The 21,290-nt window shown below is 39.2% G+C and overlaps 2 protein-coding genes across 4 annotated transcripts; one reads left to right on the forward strand and one right to left on the reverse strand.

The window, feature by feature from the left end:
* miga2 (mitoguardin 2) lies at nt 1–11,054 on the reverse strand. 2 transcript variants are annotated; one of them, XM_028601620.1, is made up of 16 exons: nt 10,891–11,054; nt 9,762–10,039; nt 9,390–9,600; nt 9,137–9,252; nt 8,916–9,036; nt 7,519–7,646; nt 7,165–7,282; nt 6,777–6,910; nt 6,505–6,617; nt 5,865–5,937; nt 3,540–3,626; nt 3,311–3,409; nt 2,325–2,459; nt 2,163–2,216; nt 1,950–2,066; nt 1–815 (listed from the first exon to the last, which is right to left on the reverse strand). In XM_028601620.1, exons 2-16 carry the CDS (start codon nt 9,855–9,857, stop codon nt 618–620), a joined length of 1,800 nt encoding a protein of 599 aa, XP_028457421.1. In that variant the 5' UTR covers nt 9,858–10,039; nt 10,891–11,054; the 3' UTR covers nt 1–617. The 2 variants fall into 2 exon arrangements, with proteins under 2 accessions (XP_028457421.1, XP_028457422.1); XM_028601621.1 differs by having other exon boundaries at nt 6,777–6,883; nt 10,891–11,053.
* Nucleotides 11,055–11,863: 809 nt separating this feature from the next.
* On the forward strand, nt 11,864–20,633 carry st6galnac4 (ST6 (alpha-N-acetyl-neuraminyl-2,3-beta-galactosyl-1,3)-N-acetylgalactosaminide alpha-2,6-sialyltransferase 4). Of its 2 annotated transcripts, XM_028601005.1 has the most exons (6): nt 11,864–11,917; nt 12,121–12,244; nt 12,378–12,527; nt 15,223–15,632; nt 17,735–17,842; nt 17,953–20,633. In XM_028601005.1, exons 2-6 carry the CDS (start codon nt 12,233–12,235, stop codon nt 18,137–18,139), a joined length of 867 nt encoding a protein of 288 aa, XP_028456806.1. In that variant the 5' UTR covers nt 11,864–11,917; nt 12,121–12,232; the 3' UTR covers nt 18,140–20,633. The 2 variants fall into 2 exon arrangements, with proteins under 2 accessions (XP_028456806.1, XP_028456805.1); XM_028601004.1 differs by having other exon boundaries at nt 11,875–12,244.
* The last annotated feature ends 657 nt before the right edge of the window (nt 20,634–21,290 follow it).

Here is a 21,290-nt window from a genome sequence, read left to right on the forward strand (position 1 = left end):
TTTCAACAAATATCCTTCCCCCTTTAATATAAAAGATACAAACGCACATTTGGCGACAGTCTCTCGCAACATTTCTTTTCACATAATATTGAAGACTATGATATCCCAGAAGTCAGATGAATGGAAGGTCACAATGCAACCACTGGTTCTCCAAAGAGACTCGATCGATGTGAATTAATAGAGTAAAAGGCCCAGTCTTCATGTGTTGGGAGCGCTTCATTTAGGTGTGTTTTTAGAAAGTATCCATGTCACCAAACAAGGCAAAAGACAAGTCCTCACACGTCTGAGATTACATGACTACAGTAGGCATTCTTGATACGCAACACAGCAGCTGATGACAAACGAGAGATGGAATCATATTATCCAACTGGTCTCCCTCAGTACCATTGATACTGTAAATCTGGTGAAAATATATCCTCTCACAGTAAGTTGTGTTTGATGGACACAAATCAGTGAATGATGCTGGTTCTCAGTGTATCACAGGAGCATGATTCTATCCAATCTTAATGTAGTTACATAATGAGTGTTGAGCTGCGAGTGCCTGCCATTTCTTACTGGTCAGCCCAGTGCAATCGGCCTGTAAAAGCCCAGTGAAGCCCTTAGTGAGCCCAGTTGTCTTAGATTGGCCCGGAAGGGCCCTCTGTGGCTCTGGACGGGGCACCATTAAGCTCCAGGTTATTGATTCCCAGATACCCCAGTAAAATCTCACTCCGGCGGTGGGAAAGGCTCAGGATGTCCTCAGCCAAGCACTGAGCAGAGGTGAAGCGCACCTTGTCATGATCAAACATATCCTTCAGGTACTGCACGATTTGTTGCTGCAGAGGAAAGGAGAGAAATGAAAGTGTTACATTATGTAACATTCTGATTCCAACTTTAACTTTAAAGAGGCACTCCACTGATTTTACACATGAAGACTAGGTTTACTTGTGAAAACTGTTGTTCTGTAGCTCTGGAGGAGCTGCTTGTAGTGGGTTTGGGGACTACAAATTTATAAAAAGGAAGGATCTGCTCCTAACTGGGTGCATGGAGTCTAATAGTGCGTCCCATTTACCCCAGGAACTCGGAAACACGAGTTGAATGGGTTCCATTTACAAGTCGGATTTTCATTGTTTTCATTAGCTCTAGGCAGGTTAGCCATTTTTAGCAATACCAGTTGATAACAACGCATTACGCTGTCTTTGTGCGTACAAACAGCGTAACAACATTGTCCACAGATAGAATATGGACAGATTGACAGATTTAGTGAGACACAAATAGCACAGTGCTTATAACTGTATGTTACTACAGCTTTCACAACTGTTGGATCAGCCATTCTGGATTTTTAGCTTGGGGTACTCGGTGGTTGCCCGAGTTCCGAGCTCGGATATCCAAAGACCAGGGGGTGTGTTTCCGACTTTGGCCTCCGAAAATCCTAGTTCCGCAGTGTTTCCCACACATAGACTATTGTGTAGCGGTGCGCTTCACTATCAACACCGGCCGCCGCACATTGCGTTTTGATATTTTTTTTTTTTTTTTAAACGCTATTTAAAATACGTTCCTCTGCATTTCCTTTCCCTGCTCTCCTCCGTCTCTCGTCACTTGTGTGTCTCACACACACACAGTGTTGTTTTTTTTTTTAAGCCCCCAAAAGTCACCTTCCAGGCACCGCGGCAATGGTTATGTTTAAGGTTATCGTCATAGACCGTATATAAACTGGACCGACGGATCCCGTTGCTCTGGACGGAGACCAGTGAAGGATATTAGAAGCACCGCCACAAGTTGCTTCCTAATCTGTGGGAAACACTGTTCCGACTACAAATGGAACGCACCATAACAAAATCTGCTAGTTAGTTGCATTATGGGAAATGTAGGAACCAGCATTTTTTTAGATTGACCCATACAAGTGTGCAGATCACTCAATGTCTAAAATTGTGTCAAAATCACCGCTTCTTAGTTGTGTATGCTCTTACCTTGAAAATAGTGCAAACTTCACTTAGGTGCTGTCTAGGGCCCAAAAACCCAAAAGCTAAAACTGGGCTCACATGTTCTGATATGGCATAGAAGTGGGAGATAAAACCATCAGGAACCTATGGAGAGGATTAAGAGAAACGCAGCTATCAAAATGTAAAAGAAACAAGGATGCAATAAAAAGGTTCTCAATTTTTAAATTAACTCAAACTCACCATAAGAAGACGCCTTTTCGCTTTTAGGACAGACCAGCAAGCAGTTGCCAGAGCCTGACAGAAAAACACAACTCCGTTATTAGAGTCACTAACCTATCGGTGGCGTAATAATCAAGGAATTGGTGCGTGTGTGTGTGTGTGTGTGTGTGTGTGTAAATTAACCGTCTCTTTAAAGCTGTCAGAGAGCCAGCGGTTCCTCAACACAGCTACAACAGAGGAGGGAGGGTTCTCCAGGTCTTCAAATGCGTCCATCAGGATGAAGTCCAACACAATGTCGAAAAAGTTCATACACACCACCTACAGAGATCAGGACATGAGAACCCCCACAATGCATTGTGTTAAGTATGACAGTGATAGCATTTTCTCTAAAACGTTCTCTATATCTATCTATCTATCTATCTATCTATCTATCTATCTATACAGTTATTTATCACGTAAAATAAATGCACACATTAATATATGCATGTTTCATCTATCCTGTTGTTTTTATCTGGTTTTATCCACTGATTTGTTTAGCTGTTTTAACCTGAACTGAAAAAGGGATGATGGCTAAGCTTTAGTTAGATGTCCTATATGCATTACATCTGCTGCATTGCTTCTTCTTACTTAATGTTTATCTGTACGTTCCCTGTAAAAGAAAACTGACAAATAAAATAAAGACCACTGGCAAGCAAACATTATGTAAATAATGTTTGTTTCAATTACTTACAAAGATCGGTTCTGCAAATGTTTTATTATTAGGAAGAAAATGCATTGGACACATCCATAAGGCCTTAAGGACACACACAACTTATTTTCATATGATATCTAATGCATATTATTTTTATTTCCTATGTGAGGAATATTGCATCTGACTGTAACCAAATGTGCCACTCAAATTAGGACGGATTGTTTGCCAGTTACACAACCACCAACAGTATGACTCTAAAATGAGCTTTACACGGAGTAAAGTACAGACCAGACTGTTGGCTGTACTTCAGTCAAAGTTTAATTCAGGTTAGCCAGTGTACATGAACGTGATATCCCCTGTGACCAAGTATCCCTGTTCTCATGAATAAACCAACCAATGCATACTGCATGCAAGTAGAACAGCAAAGAAAAAGTGAAAACGTGACGTGACACATGAGATGAATGGCAGGGTTACTCACGCCTCGGCCCTCCAGCTCCATCTTAGTGACGGGCCACGTTTCCTCTCTCTTAGTGTAAAGCAACATGTCCTCATAGCTCTCCAGGAAGGCTTTGGGACTCTGCATTAAAGCAACAAATAACACAGGAGCGTATTAGTTACAGCTGTGCAAATATGTCCACAGAAGCTTTTCTTGTTTATTGAAATATGACAAGTTAATAAGTGAGGAGCCAAATGAGTAGTGTTTTTACCTTGTTTGCCTTCACCATCAACCCTACAATCATTTGCTTCCCGGTCTCCATGAAAAATGTGCGGTGAGTTTCATCTAGCAACAGGAGCTTAAAAAAAAACAAAAAAAACATTATCAGTCTATTTTCTGTGGGAAGTTCTTTAATTATGTGGTTCAAAAACCCATTCAGCTCCACAGTTACTATTACCTACAAGTGAAGGGAGGGATTGATAAATGCAAACTACAATAACTCTCCTGGACCCAAAAAAATATACCGTACAAGCAACACATCCACTAAAAACACACTCCAGCTGTGCAATTGTCCATGTATGCCATATAAACCACTGGATTCAACTGCTATGCAAGAGCAGAAGTTTGTCTGAGAAGAACAAAGCTAAAAATCAAACATTGTAGATACAAAAGTATCATTCATTTTTCTAAGTGTATGGAACACTGTGTAAGCCATCTCTCCTGATTGCAACTGCCGTCTTTATATTTGACCTCCTAGCATCTGTATTGATGTTGCTTAAATAAAGAAACCTGACTCAACCTGCCTGTGGGTGCTATGACTACACCGGCACACAGGCAGCATACAGTGGGGGAAATAAGTATTTGACCCCTTGCTGATTTTGCAGGTTTGCCCACTTACAAAGAATGCAAAAATCTACAATTTTAATCATATGTACATTCTAACAGGGAAAGACAGAATCCCAAAGAAAATTCCAGAAAATCACATCATATGAATTTATTAAAATTGAAAACCATCTGATGAGGAAAAACAAGTATTTGACCCCCTGGACAAACAGCAAGTATTCTGGCTCCTACAAGCCAGTTAGTCTTTCTTTAAGACACAGCCCTTTAAGACACAGCCCCAATCCGAACCAATTATCTACATCAAATACACCTGCCTCACCTCGTTACCTGTATAAAAGACACCTGTCAACACCCAAACAACCAAAATCCAACATCACCACCATGGGCAAGACCAAAGAGCTTTCTACGGAAATCAGGGACAAGATTGTTGATCTGCACAAGGCTGGGATGGGCTACAAGAGAATCGGAAAGCAACTTTGAGAGAAAAGATCAACTGTCGGTGCAGTTATCAGGAAATGGAAGAAGCACCACACCACCGCCAACCTCCCTCGGTCTGGGCCTCCACACAAGATCTTGCCTCGTGGGGTGTCCCTGATCATGCGAACGGTGAGGAATCATCCCAAAACCACAAGGGGGGAACTGATGAATCAACTGAAGGCAGCTGGGACCACAGTTACAAAAGAAACGGTTGGTAACACACTACGCCCGTCATGGATTGAAATCCTGCAGCGCACGCAAGGTCCCCCTGCTCAAGAAGAAACATGTACAGGCCCGCATGAAGTTCGCCATTCACCACCTGGATGACTCAGAAGAGGCCTGGAAGAAGGTGATGTGGTCAGATGAGACCAAAATAGAACTTTTTGGCCTCAACTCAACTCGTCGTGTTTGGAGGGCAAAGAACACCGAGTACAACCCAAAGAACACCATCCCCACCGTCAAGCATGGTGGTGGCAACATCATGCTTTGGGGTGCTTTTCAGCCAAGGGGACGGGACAACTCCATCGTATTGAGGGGAGGATGGGACGGGGCCATGTATCGTGGAATTCTGGACCGACATCTCCTTCCCTCAGTGAGAGAGCTGAAGATGGGTCGAGGATGGGTGTTTCAGCACGACGACGACCCTAAGCACACCGCCAAAGCAACAAAAGAGTGGCTGAAGAAGAAGCACATCAAGGTTCTGGAGTGGCCTAGCCAGTCTCCAGACCTGAATCGATTGAAAATCTTTGGAGGGAGCTTAAAATTGAGTTGCCAGGCGACAACCTCGGAACCTGAATGATTTGGAGGCTGTCTGCAGGGGGAGGTGGGCCAACATCCCTGCCGAAATGTGCACAAACCTTGTCACCAACTATAAAAACCGTTTGACATCTGTGTTGGCCAATAATGGCTTTTCTACAAAATATTTACATGCTGTTTTGTCCAGGGGGTCAAATACTTGTTTTTCCTCATCAGATGGTTATCAATTTTAATAAATTCCTATGATGTGATTTTCTGGAATTTTCTTTGGGATTCTGTCTTTCCCTGTTAGAATGTACATATGATTAAAATTGTAGATTTTTGCATTCTTTGTAAGTGGGCAAACCTGCAAAATCAGCAAGGGGTCAAATACTTATTTCCCCCACTGTATTACAAACAAAGGTGTTTTTGAGTGTGCCTTGAGGCTTCTACTACATGCACTGTGAGATCAGAGATGAGGATTCCAAAAAATTAGAAAAAGAGAAAACAATCTTAGGGGTCTTAGGAACTGAAAACAGACCTGGAATGCTTGTCTCACACATTCAAGTTTGGCAAGGAAGTCCTGGTCACCAAAACATTCAAGTAATTCAGTTCTGGTAAAAGAAAGAGAAAGAAAGAAAGAGAGATATGAAGATCCATGAAACATTGACATATTTTCGTCTTATGAAGTTGATATGGCAAACGTGTAAGCAAACAATTATCTATTCACACATCCAGCAGACACAGAGCAACATTAACATTCATGTGGAGTCTTATTTCTGGCCACTTGATGAATGTACTAAGTCCAATGTTCACTCTCCTTTTAGCTACGTTTTGGTTTTCACCGACTCCAGAGAGAAACATCTGGCTCTTTAGCTGCTAAATGCTTCACTACTATCACAGATGCCTTCCATGTCTAGAAATGACACTGATGAGAGCAGTGAGGGTAAAAACAGTAGCAAAACGTTTGGGTCATAAAACCAACACATTGAGCTGAATGACACTAAAACGCTCCGTAGAGCTGAGGGTAACTGCAGAGTCGGGGGATATTTCTCTCCAGGTTCGTCACTACGAGCGACTCCTTTGACATTATAATTACTAATTTAATCCACCGTAAGTGTAAAAGTTTTAATAAGTGCAGCGTTAAGTATTTACATGCAGATGTTATACTTCGCAGTTACCTCAGAGACCTATAGGACACTTTGCCCTCCCGGACCAGAGACAAGGCTTCTTCATAGAGAGCGGCTGGTTTTAGTGGCTGGTAGACATCTTCTAAAGACATGGCATCAAACAGCTGCACAGACAAAACACACAAACCTCAGTGTATAGTCCACAGCAGATGTGAACTGTACGAGTATCTGTACTTGATTCAAACACTAAGGGGCCCTGGGAAATCAGTGACTGCCATAATATATTCTTGTTTTCTTTCAGTCTTTAGAGGAAAGGAACTAACCTCTGCAGCCGAGAAGAAGGATTGGTCAGAGGTAACAGTTGTCGCATCATCATCTTGCAGTCTGTAGAAACTCTCCACTTGAGGTAAGATAAGAGTCCCTTCACTCTCTGCCAAAGGAACACCACAAACTCTGACTGACAGGGCAAGAATCAAAACACAGATATACTTAACAGAAATATAAAAAGGTGTGCCCCACTATGAAAATCTGAAAACCGTATTACTACCGATACACACCAGACTGTATGAATCATACATCAATAATGAACCTTAAAGGTTCTTTTTTTGGCAGCGCAGCTCTCTTAATGTTCTTCAAACGTGAGTCTGTAATCCAAATGTGTTCACCTTGATTTTAAGGTCATATACAGTATAAGATCAACATGTTTCTTACCAAAGTCTGCCAGCACGCTGTCTGTTGGAATACTGCTGCCAAAGTCCTCTTGTAGGTGGTATGCCCTGTGCAGTAGTGTCTCCAACTTCTCAGCAAAACCTTTATTACGGGTTTCAACCTATAATGAAGAGGGAAGTAGCATAAAACAGGTCCGAAAGTTACTTTTTCGTATAAAATAAAGAGCTTTAGTCCATGTTCAATTTAATTTCTTTCAATTGTGCTGCATTCGTGCTGTGTCACCAACAACATCACAAGTACAATAGGTGAAATCCCAACTGCACCATAAAATACAATACTGTACTCAAACTGGAAATTAATCCAAGTCTGTATTGGTAATTATTGTTTGATGGTTACCATAGAAAAGTCTCCACACGCTGCCCCTTGCAGAGCAAGGCTGTTGTTGCTGGAGGTCGAGTCTGTGTGAGGCCGAATATTCAGCGCCTGTTCCCACTTTCGTAGAGCTTCCTCAAACAGCTCCATTCCTAGCAGGAAAAGAGCGATAACACTTAACCAAATTGTTGATTTGTGAGCTAGAAAATCTAAACTTTGAGCTCAAAGTCACAACAAGTAACATCAAGGTGCAGAGCCTGTTGTTATTTCTCACTGGTTTCAGCACTGGGGCAATTCCTACTTTATCAAAAAATATTGCTAAATGCAGGTTTAAGTGGCCTGAGACTGTACAGTTCTAAAAACGGGCAACAGATAATTCAAATAGTTCATGCAGGGTAATCCAAATACCAAACAACAGCACACTGGGACCAAGGGTTCAACATTTCCCTGATTATAATCTAGATTATCACCACTTGTTTTACATTACAGTACCAACAGCAGAAAATGAATGCTGCCTTCACACAATGTGGGAAATGCAGTAGTTTATTTATGGCTACCACAACATGATAAAAAAAAAAAAAAAAAAACACAGAAAAATAACTTTTATACAGTACAGGCCAAATGTTTGGACACACCTTCTCATTCTATGTGTTTCTTTATTTTCATGACTATTTACATTGTAGATTCTCACTGAAGGCATCAAAACTATGAATGAACACATATGGAATTATGTACTTAACAAAAAAGTGTGAAATAACTGAAAACATGTCTTATATTTTAGATTCTTCAAAGTAGCCACCCTTTGCTTTTTTTGATAACTCTGTAAACCCTTGGTGTTCTCTCAATGAGCTTCATGAGGTAGTCACCTGAAATGGTTTTCACTTCACAGGTGTGCTTTGTCAGGGTTAATTAGTGGAATTTTTTCCCTTATTAATAGAAAAGCAAAGAGTGGCTACTTTGAAGAATCTAAAATATAAGACATGTTTTCAGTTATTTCACACTTTTTTGTTAAGTACATAATTCCATATGTGTTCATTCATAGTTTTGATGCCTTCAGTGAGAATTTACAATGTAAATAGTCATGAAAATAAAAAGGAAACGCATTGAATGAGAAGGTGTGTCCAAACTTTTGGCCTGTACTGTATAATATTCAAGATGCAAACATTATAAATCATTCAAACCATATGCACATGTAAATATTTTCCCTCCTCATTCTGCCAATGCAGCATTTGTTTTTCATCAAAACAGATGAGTTTGTTTCTGACTACAAGTAACAAACAAATACTAAGAGGCAAAAGTACAGCTTATCCCTCTGTCCCTGACGCAAAATCTCAGGTAACACAGCAAATTATGTCACCAGATCTGACATACAGTTTGTGTACTACATTTTTATAAAACCAGGGGTAACAGTAAATACCTACCCATCATATAGAGATTCTCTGCATTAGCATCCTCTATTGCTCCTGACTCTTCCACCACAGGCTCCGCTTCCCAGGGGGTGGATGGATTGGCAGATTGATTTGGAGAGTTTGGGACCCGCGTCTATGCCAGAAAAACACACCACACACACACACACATTTAGAAAATTAAAGAAAATGATAGGCAAAATGACATAGAATTTGTTGTAAATTGTAAAACTAACAGATGCCAGGCTGTGTGAGGAACTTGAGTGTTTACTGGGGGCCAGGGAAGAAATTCCACTCATGGTGTCATTGCTCCGAGCACTGGGACTAATCATCTGTCGGCCAGTAAACGGGCCTGTGGAGAGAAAAACAAACATTCTCTTGTACATATTTCTCAGTTGATGTTGATACACCAGTAACTACAAAGAAAAATTATCATTTCAAAATTTCCATTGGGACTTTTTCCTCAAAAAGGCATTAAGGCATGCACACCTCTCTTTAATGATGAGGGTCTTCCTGTCCTTATCAGCGCCGCAGGTATTCCCACTGTCTTCTGGCCCTCCTTCCCTTGTGTTACCTGCTTCCTTTTTCTCCCCCGCCTTTTCAGCTGATGAGCGGTGAGAGCCAGAGCTACACTGCCCAGTGCTGTGGCAAAAAGCACCTTCTTCAAGTTTGGAGTAAGCTTTAGCTGAGAAAATATGGACTGAAAAGGAGGAGAGGCAAATGTAAGCTGTCAACATAAAGGGATCTACTAAACATACATTTAGCTATCATTACTTGTTTTTTTATTGAACAAGGACAGTAGATAGTGCTTGTGTTTAGAGATACAAAACTTATTTGTAGAGTATAGGGAAAGTACTTTACCTGCCCAAATGTGGAATAGAGAAACACCGGTATCTCAGCTACAGTCATGGCCAAAGCCTGAGCGATGGACATCCCTTCTGCTCGTTTGAATGACATCTCAGAAATTGAAATGCCTTCAGGCCACAACTCTCCGAAGCTCCTTCACATTTACCCTAAACAAGGTCTCGTCTCTGGTCTGAGATCAGCCAGCTCAGGGCATGCTGAGGAACGATCTGTCGACATCCACTCCTGAGCTTGTACTGCACACTGGTCCAATGTCTGATTGTAGATGTATTACCCTATAATAGATAAGACATGAGTTTTGCAGTCTCCTCCTTTAAAACTACATTACAATGCACAGGCCTTGTAAAGATAAACACATGGCATCAATAGACAGTTATCATTGCAACAGTGCTGTTGGCTCCAGGGCAAAACTCTCTATAAACGGACACAGAATCAACTTGCAAAGGTCCAGGGTTTAGGCAAGCTCGCATTCACTGTTAAGCAGCAAAGCAACTTGACATTCTGCCAACTATTCACCTATCTACACTGTCTGGTATGCAGCCAGTTGACCAGCCCGCCCCACACATACTGTAACGTTACATGGCAAACACCACCCGGTGCGGCTTCAACAAGAGAGACTGGCTGACTTTATCTCTCTCTTTGGAGCAAAACTGACAATAAAACATCGAATGATATACAATACAAAACAATACTTTTCCAGTCAGACAGGACAATTATTGATAATAGATGGGCTGCTAGCTGAAAGCGACTAGCTAGACTGAAGGTGAATAGCAAGCTAGGCAGTTAGCATGTCCAGGCACCTGAGACCAGGAATCAACCCTGCCACCAATTCTTTTAAAATTTTACGTAAAACACACATTAAGTCTGAGCTCAGTCGCTCTTAAAAATGTGGTTAATGACAGGCCAGAATCAGCACCAGCAGCCCTCATTGACAGCCCTCAGAGGCGAGCATGCTAATGTTAGCTAGCCTAGCTCAGTCTCATCTGTCACTTCAGACCACAGCATCATCCGGTCAACCAGACACTGGCTGTAGGGATTTGAAATGACACCTTATAGGCTTCAGTGGCTATGTGTACAACTAACTAACGGCACAACTAATAACATAATCCCTCACATAGGTACATACCGTAAGCATCTAAGGCGCCAGGGAAGGACATTCCTGTCACAGTCAGTAAAGCCGCACAATATCTTTTTGCTCAGGGGCGATGCTTTAGGAACGTAGATATATTGACGCAACCACCAGCCAATGGAGCGAGGAGTGCTTTGACTCTTAACCAATCGGATGGAAGGTGGGAGGGAGCAAGTCCTTTTACAGTCCAATCAGGTCGTAAATCAAAGAGCACCGTTCTGTTGTCAGAAAGTTTCCAGTTGTGCATATATTTGTAAAAGTGTCATTAAAAATTCCATGAAAGACATATAATATATTATATAAAAACATGCTTAAGAACCTAACAATTAAAGCAGGTTTTTTTCTTGGTACTTTTGCTCCTCCTAGGATATAAAATAACATTTTGGCCAGTATTTATCTAACACTAATACTGATACTAATACTACTAATACTAATACGAACACGAATACTAATACTTATACTTATACTAATACTAGAATTAATAATCTTTGTCTGGTACAGAGATTCGCCTTTGTTATAATAATGTTATTATAAGCAAGCAAGCAAAGACGCTCGAGCCCAGCCTTAGTAAAGTTTCGTAAATAACGGTTTTTATATACAGCTGGATTTTTAGTAACGTTACAGTATTGTCTTTGAAATGTGGAAAAGTACATTTACGAGTGGCACCTAAAGATGGTATTAGTTGCCACAGGTGTGTTAAACTCACGACAATGTTTCCGGTTTTGGCATCTACTTTTCAAAATAAAAAAGCGAATATTAGCCTATATAGCTTATAGGAAGTGCGTTGACATCTCTTCTGTAGTTTTCAAATCCCTGTACGCTATGATTTAAAGCCAGGTTTTTGCATGAATGTGCATCTATATCATAATAATGTATATTTGCATTTTCCTGCCTGAGTGTTTATGTGTTGTGTTTAGAACACACTTTTGTTGTGAAAAAGTCGGATCGGAAGCCTTGTTCTGAATAGAGGAATGAGTGCGTTTATGAGGCAGGGCCTCGAAATCGTCGTGTTCTAACAAAACGGGTGAGATAGCAGTACAGTAGACGACTCAACAGTTTTTAGAACAGTTAATTCAAATATGCTATATTTGACTAGAATATTGAAATAACAGTAGAACTGTTCGCCAGGCAATGGAAACTAAGTTACATCGAAAAGAAAAGGACACCGGATTTGAGAATTGACCGAGAGCAGCCATTAAAATCTGTAAATATGATCCCTTTGATCAGGACTCCTCGATGGCTGGGATTGTCTCTCTCGCCGCTTCTGCCTCAAGTTAAACGGCTGGAAAAATGAGTGCAGTCGGGCTCCCTGGAGAAGGGCTTTCCCAAGGGTCTTGATATGAAATATAAGGTACGAGCCGGTCATTTCATGTAATGCGAGTAATGTTAATCATATATTAGATGGGCTTCCTGTAAATGTCCGGACGAACACCCATCGAACACCCTTTAACCGCCGTCTTTTACTCCCCCCCCGACCAATACAGAAAAAACACTGCTGGCTCTGCCTGCTGAGCCTGAGCCTTCTCCTGCTCTTTTGGTTTGGACATTTGATCTTACGGAACCTTCGATCGCCTGCCAGGCAAAGCAACGGGCTCAGGGGCTACATGAGGATCGCCCCCGGCAGAATGCAGCAGGTTAGAGGCAGAGCTGAGGTTACACAAAACACAGCGTCATAGCTCATTACTTAATGGTGACCATGAAAATGATTTTGGATCCTTTATAATAAAAGTATCTTTTAGTTCCATATATGATATTAGGGTAAGGTTAAAAAATAACGGTTACTTTAAATATGGATGAATCTGCCAATTGATTTCTCGATTAATTAATACATTTATAATTGATTTTGAATTCAATTTACACCTAAGGCAAAGAAAAGTCAAACACATGCTCCCAACTGAAAAGTTGGAACTGGGGGATGTTAGGCATATTGCAGTTAATTACTTATTAATAAATAAGTAATTTATTTGTATTTATTTTGTATTTAAAAACACATACATAGCACACCACCACCTGTATAACCCCATAAAAGTATAATCCACCTGTTGTGTTGTTGCTAGAACCACTGAGGAGAGTTGTCACATTGATGGTTCTAGTGATTTGCTGCTGAGATCCGGCTTGTGCAAAGTTCAGAATTTCAGAATTGGCCCCCATTCAATTCATGAATTGGAATTGACTCCGCCCCACAGGAAGTTGAATTGGAATTGTAATGACAGGAAGTGGAATTAAATTCATGGCAATTCAAAGAAATTCCACACAGTCACACAACAGAAAGAATGTGTTGAATCTCACATACATTCAGTGTTAGGAAGGTTACTTTGGAAATCTTCCTAAAGTTACCCATTATAAATGTGGTTTGAATTACTTTATTTGGATTACTTTATCAATGCAAAGCAATTTCCTTTTAATCTGATTAGTAACTAATTGAATCACACATTTTACCTCAGTAATACAACTAAACACAATTACATTAATTTAGTAATTCAATAACATAATTTCATTACACGTAACTAGTCACTTCTCAACCCTGCATACATTTTTTCCCCAAATATAGATAATGATCAAATTCTTGAAATAAATTACCCCCTCAATGTTGTTTAATTAGTTTTGTTCCAATTTTATTTTCATTTCAAAGTAATCAAATAACACAAAGTCGTTGAAAATGGAGTTATCATTTATTCCAATGCAAAACTCATTGTTAAAAAGTTTGTTATTTCCGGTCCTGACACTGGAGGCAGCCTGAGAGTGGAGCCTGCAACGGAAGCAGCCTGACACTGGAGGTCTGCAGCCAGACCCCTCTCAATGTTTTCAGCTGTATGCCTCCCTTTAAAACGCTGACAGCTCAGCATTCCACTCTGCAACATGAAATCTATAATGAAATGGCCAGTCATTCCAAAAAAAGACTCATTGATCGGTTTGACCAAAGATCTACTGTCAGGCAAATAAGATCAGTTTTTTCCATCAGATTAATCAGATGTGATTTTACAGTAGCTGAGCGCTGAGGGATAAGGTCCTGGCTGAGAGCTCTTCGGGAGGGCATTGTGAATGAGGGTTGGGCCAAATGCAAAATATTAATGAAATCCTTATTTTCAACAGTATAGAGAGGGAGGTTTTGCAATATATTTAACAACACTGTCAGTCAGAGCAACTTGTCGTCTATTAGTTGGTGACCACTTAGAACTGGAACTTGCTGTTTCAGAAGGATTACCATGATCTTGATCATGATCTGGTTTGGCTGGATTGTGTAACCGCTGGTTTCACAGTCCATCAAGAGTTTCTTCTTGTAGGAAAAAAGTTCCTCAATGTAAATCACTCTTTAAGAGAACACATTTCTATTAATTCCACAAATACAAAATTACACAAAATAAAAGACCGTCTGTCTGTTAACTTACGTGTAGATGCCTTTTGAAATTTGAAGTAGCCTTGATGAAGCCTCAGACTGGAGTACTGCAGTGCTTGCATATGGCTCTGTGGTTTCCAGGTGTCCTTGTTGGAATTGGTTCTTCAAAATGAACTAGTATAGATGACCTTTTAGGCCTGCTATTATTTTCCATGTCAATGTTTGTAATCTGAAGTTGGAAGGGACTACTGAAAAGTCCAGTGTTGACCATCAAATTGTGTAGAAAAGAAGCTTTCAAACAAATGTCCACCTCCAACCATTTTAAAAACTTGGTTAAAGTGAAGCATTCTGGGAAATGGAGTCATGTTCCATCATGTTCCACAAAATTACAATTACAATAAATCAAACTTAATTATTTGTTCTGTGACTAGAGCTTTTAACATTCATTGCTGGGGGAAACATTTCCTGTTAATATAATATGTACAAGTAGTTCAAACTAATATAATTTATAGAATATGTAAAGCAAACATATCTGACATATATTGAAAAGCTTTATTGTTGAACACTTCACTTAAATTATCTACATGAATTTCTTAGAATTTTTATTGAATTGCAATTCTGCTTCCTTTAATTCAAATTTGAATTGTAATTCTAGATCCTGTTTTTGACATCAATTCAAATTAAATTCAAATTCAAGAACTGAGTTGGAATTTAGGAGTCATTCTCAATTCAGTTCTGAATTGTGCACAAGCCTGGCTAAGATAAAAGCAAATATATCAGACAAGTGTTGGTTTCAACTTGGTTACTTAAATCAGACAACAAATACATTTTTTGGAGTTTTCGATTAACAACAATTAGCAGGCTATGCTTCACAGTCAGACATGTAACTAGATATGTAATTCTGGCAGCATAACTTCTGAGTTATAAAACAATGAACTCATTGTATGTATGAAACCTAAAACAACTTTATTATACTGTCCTCTTTCTCTCAGTTCCTGCACATGCACTGTAGCCAGTGTGCCTTGGTCTCCAGCTCAGGTCAGATGCTCGGAGCTGGTCTTGGAGAAGAGATAGACAAAGTCGGATGTGTGATCCGGATGAACAATGCCCCCACACAGGGGTATGAGAAAGACGTAGGAAACCGCACCAGTATTCGGGTTGTGTCTCACACCAGCGTTCCCCTGTTGGTAAAAAAGGAGAACTATTATTTCAATCAGTCAGCAGGAACCACATATGTGTTCTGGGGTCCTGAGAGGAACATGCGGCAAGACGGGCATGGACGTACCTTCAATACTCTTTTGAAAATAGCAAAGAAGTATGCAAACGTCAGAATCTACACTGTGACCAGAGAGAAGATTCAGTACTGTGATGGTGTGTTTCAGAATGAAACTGGAAAAAACAGGTACAGTATGAGTTTAGCGTCACCAGTCCAATTAATAAAAGCCTTGGCTGATGCACTTGTTTGTTTTCCATGCATTATATTAAAGCAACACTAGAGAACTTCTCCCACTTCGGTCCCCTTACAGGTTGGTAGCGGAATTGTCCATTACCTTAGATTATGCAAGTTTGCCAGATTGCGTAGTGGATCTGTAGTTTGAATGAACTGGACAATGAAATGTAATGGACAATTCCGCTTCCAACCTGTAGGGCGACCGAAGCGGGAAAAGTTCTCTAGTGTTGCTTTAATGTAAGAGCCAATGGTGGAGGAAGTATTCAGATGCTTTACTTAAGTAAACTTACTAATACCATACTGTAAAACTAAGTTAAACTCCTGCATTGAAATGGTTACTTAAGTAAAAGTATACTTAAATGTATCAAAAGTAGAAAAAGCAGGGCTCCAGACTGCGACCAAATGGTCGCATTTTGCGACCAAAATTTGAGAGTGTGCGACTGAATTTTACATCCAGTCGCACATGTGCGACCAGTAAATTTGCTCGCACACACACGCATAGGTGCGATCGGCGCAAACTACGTCGGCTGTTTTGTTGAAGTCACAGTGAGTGATGCCGATAAAGTGGTTTCAAGTATGGTTACAGTTTTTAAAAACTTCACGTAGACAGCATTTGCTGCTATATGATATTAAAAACAGTCACGGTGCTGTTGACGTTACACTTCCTCTGAGACAAGCAGCAGGCTCAACAGTGTGCAACTGTGCCCTGGTGACTGACTGACAGGCTGAGGCTGTAAGGCAAGGCAACTTTATTTCTACAGCAGCTTTCAGCAACGAGGCAACTCAAAGAGCTTTACATGAAACATTAAAGAGCAATTAAAAACGGTCATGATGAAAATACAACAGGCTAAAAAAGTTACAGTGAGTAAGAAATGAATAATTATTCAATTTAATAGGTTGTAGGGATGGGTTTGGAAGGAGAGAGGGAGGGGTTTTATTTTTATTTTTGTTTAATTTCTAAGTGTAACATATTCTAATAAAATAACAATGTTCTAACTACATAGGATAAATAGGTTTGGAATTATTTTTGCAACTGAAATAATTGTTTGGTAATTACAGAGGGAAAGTACCAAAAAAATGTACTGTTATAATTTTTGTATGAATTGGTTCAGATGCGAAAGGTACCCAACCCTAAGGGTAGTAGCCTAAACAATGCATGTTTAATTTTAAGGTGAATTCATTGTAGTTGTAGACTAGAGTTGGTATATTTTTTTAAATATTTTGTTTACTGTCATGACAGCAATGGTGCCTTCTATGTTGCATCTTCAAAAGTGACACTGAATTTGAAACAGCACATTGTAATTTCTGCATCTATTATCAAAGTATTTATTAGTAATACAGTGGAAATTAGTAGAAATGTGAATATTTGTTTAGCATGTTGATTTACGGTGTGTGCCCATAAAATTTCTGGTTGCGCCCCTAAAATTTTCAGTAGGGGGCCACTGTGCTCCTAGAGAAAAAAAGTTAGTCTGGAGCCATGAAAAGCTGAACATTTTCAGCCTGTTAATGTTGTTACTCGTGCATTCATATAAAAGCAGGATTTTACTGTTGTAGTTGGTTGAGGAGAGGTGGAGCTTATGTTTACCTATTTTGTATAGAACTCCAACTAATGATCATTTTAATTAGGCTATGGATTAATCTGCACATTATTTTCTCGATTCATCAATTTAATTTGTTTTTGTTTGTTTTGTAAAAATCAGAAAACGTCCCAGTTAGAGAGTGAATGCCGTACACATACTCTTTGTAAATCTTTACAATAGTTCCCCGAAAGAACCAAGCAGGCCTGCCTTGTTGCACGATCCAAATTTTCTTCAAAATAAGATACTTCCATGTGTACAGGAAATAACTAAATAATTGATCAAAATATACGCAAACTTTACACATTTCAGTGAAGTACCACTATGTATTGGGGTCATTTATAATGAATTATACTGTATAGTAATATAAACAGTAATGATGCAATATGCAGTTAATGGTCTGAGGCTAATTTTAGCCATGTAGCCTAAGATGTTTAAATAAGTCTTTTAAGAACAGATGTTTGGTGTCTTACTCAGAATGAAGACGGGGGCGTTTCTCAGTACTGGATTCTTCACAATGATTCTGGCTATAGATATGTGTGACAGCATCCATGTCTATGGAATGATTGATTATAACTACTGCAGGTGAGACGTTTTACATAATGACCCAATTTTATGATCTATACTCCACCTCCATTTTTATTTCAATCGTAAATTAACCTTTGCTAACCCTGGTACTTTACTTCTTCTGACAGTCGAGCCAATCACAGCGTTGTTCCTTACCATTACTACGAGAAGAACCGACTCAATGAGTGCAGGATGTACCGTGTCCACGAGCACACCCAACGTGGGGGTCATCGCTTCATCACTGAGAAGGCCATCTACGCCAAATGGGCAACACGGCACAAGATGGAGTTTAAACACCCCTCTTGGAGCCTCTAAGGAAGAGGATATTAAAACCCAGAAGTTGTCGTGATGTTCCTTGACCCTACGGTGGTATTCAATTTTATTGGCTTTTGGTTTTCTTTGCTGAAGATTTTAGCAACGTCTAATCAAAGACTTTATCAAGTACATAGCATTGTTACTCCTGGACCCTAGCTTTCATTTGACTTTTTTTTAACCAACTTTAAAAAAGTTCCATTTGATACAAGCTAATTGTGGATAAAATGATCTGCAGCCATAAGTATAAAATAATGTTTTAGATGTATCAGCATTTAACTGGTAACAGGTGGTAAATTACCACTTTCAGTATTACTGAATACTTACCGTTATGTATAGCCATATATTAGTATAAATACTGATTCAAAAATATTAAGCAACTAAACAAAGCACTAAAACCAGTTTAAACCAAAGCTTATAATTTGTAATTCTTTATACATGTGCCTTGACTTTCTGTTTGATTCTGTTTCATTTTATGCTGTAATCAGGCGTGCTACAATATGCACCTTTACTCCGTTAAACAGCAAGTGTTTTGTTTAAGGCTGGAACTAGTGATTAATTTCAGTAGCAATTAATCTGGCGGTTATTTTCTCAATAAATCAATTAATCATTTGATCTACAAATTGTCATGAAATAGTAACAAGAAATGTCCATCGCAATTTGAATTGTTTGTCTCAATCATTGGTCCAAAAGGTTCTTGAATTTACAATCATAGTAGACTAAAAAACATTTGAAGAAATGACTCAAACGATAAATCGACTACCAAAACAGTTGCTGATTAACTTTCTGTCGATAGACCTCAATTAATTGATTGATTTATCGTTTCAGCCCTAATATTCACCCCAATAAACACCCGACCAACAACAAATGAACATACCGAGTCATGCAGGCTGATACTTTATTCTTCATAAACTACTTTTATATTTGATATTATATTACTTTTATTTTTGTAAGGTTTGATATTGAAGATTTATGCTCATTACTTGCCCTGACTGCAACCAGTAACCGTGTTTAAATGCTTGACTTAGTAAGCTTTTCATTTATTCAAAACATGTGTTAAAGTTCTTCTCAATAGCTAAAACACTAAAACCCATTGGCTGAACCAAGTTCTCAGTTGCCTGAACTCATTGAGCTAATTGTGCAGTCTGTTGTCAATACCTTAAACCATTACACATGGTAAAACACAATTTGCAGATATCACTTTTCAGACTTTTCAGCAAAACTCTAAACACATTCTCAAAACACATTCTGCACTCCAATGCACGTTATCCATACTGGTAAACACAACTGGCAACAATCAAATACAAATAGAGAACACATGTCGTTGATTGAACACAGCCACTCAAATTTAAATGATGTGACATAACCAATATAAGCCAGTTCAGAGAGCAAACAGGGTTGTTGAAGGTTCATATCAACAAAGAACAAGAACTGCACTATCACAGAAACAAAGGACATGTTTGTGAGATGCAGGGTACACTACTGTAAAAATAGGTGTACAAGGAGGAGGAAGAACAAAAACAAATGCTAAGAGCAAAGCAGAGTAGTAATTTCTGATCAATTTTGAGCTGCTATGATAGAACATGTTTTCGATCATCAAAAGACAATGACAGAAACATGGAATTTGTTTTGAGATTAAAAATGTACTTCTCCCTGAGAACTATGTTTTGAACAGTGTTTTCTATTTTTTGGTGTATTGTTTACTGACTGTTTGATAGTGTATATCATTTTGATCACTTGGTTTATGATTTGAGAGCAGTGTTTGATTTTGAATGCAGGTAAAACGAAAGTTTCATGTTGCGATAAGAGTTAGAGGTCTTGGGTTTAATATTTTCAGAAAATGGCGCAACGTTTCAGAAATTGTGTTTTAGCAATTGAGAAAAACTATAATGTGAACAGTGTCCAGATATTTCCATTGGAAGCCGAGTTTAACCCAAAGAGAGATCATGCAGACATATGTCTACCAGCATGCTGATGATATATACCAACCACAGAGAAGACATTAAAATATTAAAATGTAACTGCAGAGTGGTCTACTGTCCACTACTCTGTCTTCAGCACCACAGACAGCAGTCCTCTGATATACAACCAATGGCCAACAAGCAGTATTAAATACAATGAGCAAGAATTCAAACAGATCTTTGTGGTTAGTGTGTATTATCTGTGTTCGAGGGGAAGAACTCTCTGACCTGATTTCTTGGAAGGCTGATGGGGCAAACTGTGCAGCTGAACTGGTAGAAGTTCCTTGCTTATTTTGTGACAAATTCCAAAGACTGGAATAGTATTTGCACTGCTGAGCGAACTACACTGTCAAAGTATTTACTGTGATTTACATATTAGACAGGATTTGTTTCAATTAAAATGCGTTATTAATTACTTTTTGGTTACCATCAGTAGTCAACTTATGCTGTGAACTGTGCAAAGTACAAACTTGAATGTAAACTTGACGTCTGGTTACAGCAGATGGGTGTAAACATGAATAAATCTGCTGACAGTCTGAGTGTGTGAGTTTGACTTTGTATGAGAATATTAGACAAATGGTCTTTATCTCTGTCCTTTTTAGACCACTTGAATTCAGTTAAAGGCTCTACACACCCTTGGTCTGCCCACACTGGTGTTTTCACTGATGTGACTTCTTTGCAGGACAGTGTGGGTGTGTACTGTGCTATACTGGCAGTTTCACACACTCTAGTAGGGACTAGGCCTACTACTTTTATTTTCAAATTCATTTTAATTTAATAATTAAAAAAATGTAATGTCTATAGATAGATATGTTTACCTATTAAGCAGGGTGCATACACATTTAATAAACAGAACAAAAGTTGAATAAATAGAACAAAGATAAATAGAGCAAATATGAATAAAAAGTATGTAAGTTTTACTGATGGTAAAACAAGTGTTTAAAAAGTGACAGTCATGATGGGAAGGTAGCAACATAAGGGGGTGTTTGTTCAAACAGCAATTACATATACATAAAAAGATTATTCGCACAGTGGGGCTTTTAAAGTGGTAAAATACCTTAAATGAGGCCTTATGGTGAAAATTCAAACCCATTTAATCTTTGAAGAAATCCATCAAAAACCTTGCGCCTTAACTGAAAAATGAAGGCCAGTTTAAGGTAAATCCACCCATAACATACCCCCCCCCCTCCCCC

The sequence above is a fragment of the Perca flavescens genome, chromosome 16 (assembly GCF_004354835.1).
Source record: "Perca flavescens isolate YP-PL-M2 chromosome 16, PFLA_1.0, whole genome shotgun sequence".
Classification (NCBI taxonomy): Eukaryota; Metazoa; Chordata; class Actinopteri; order Perciformes; family Percidae; genus Perca; species Perca flavescens.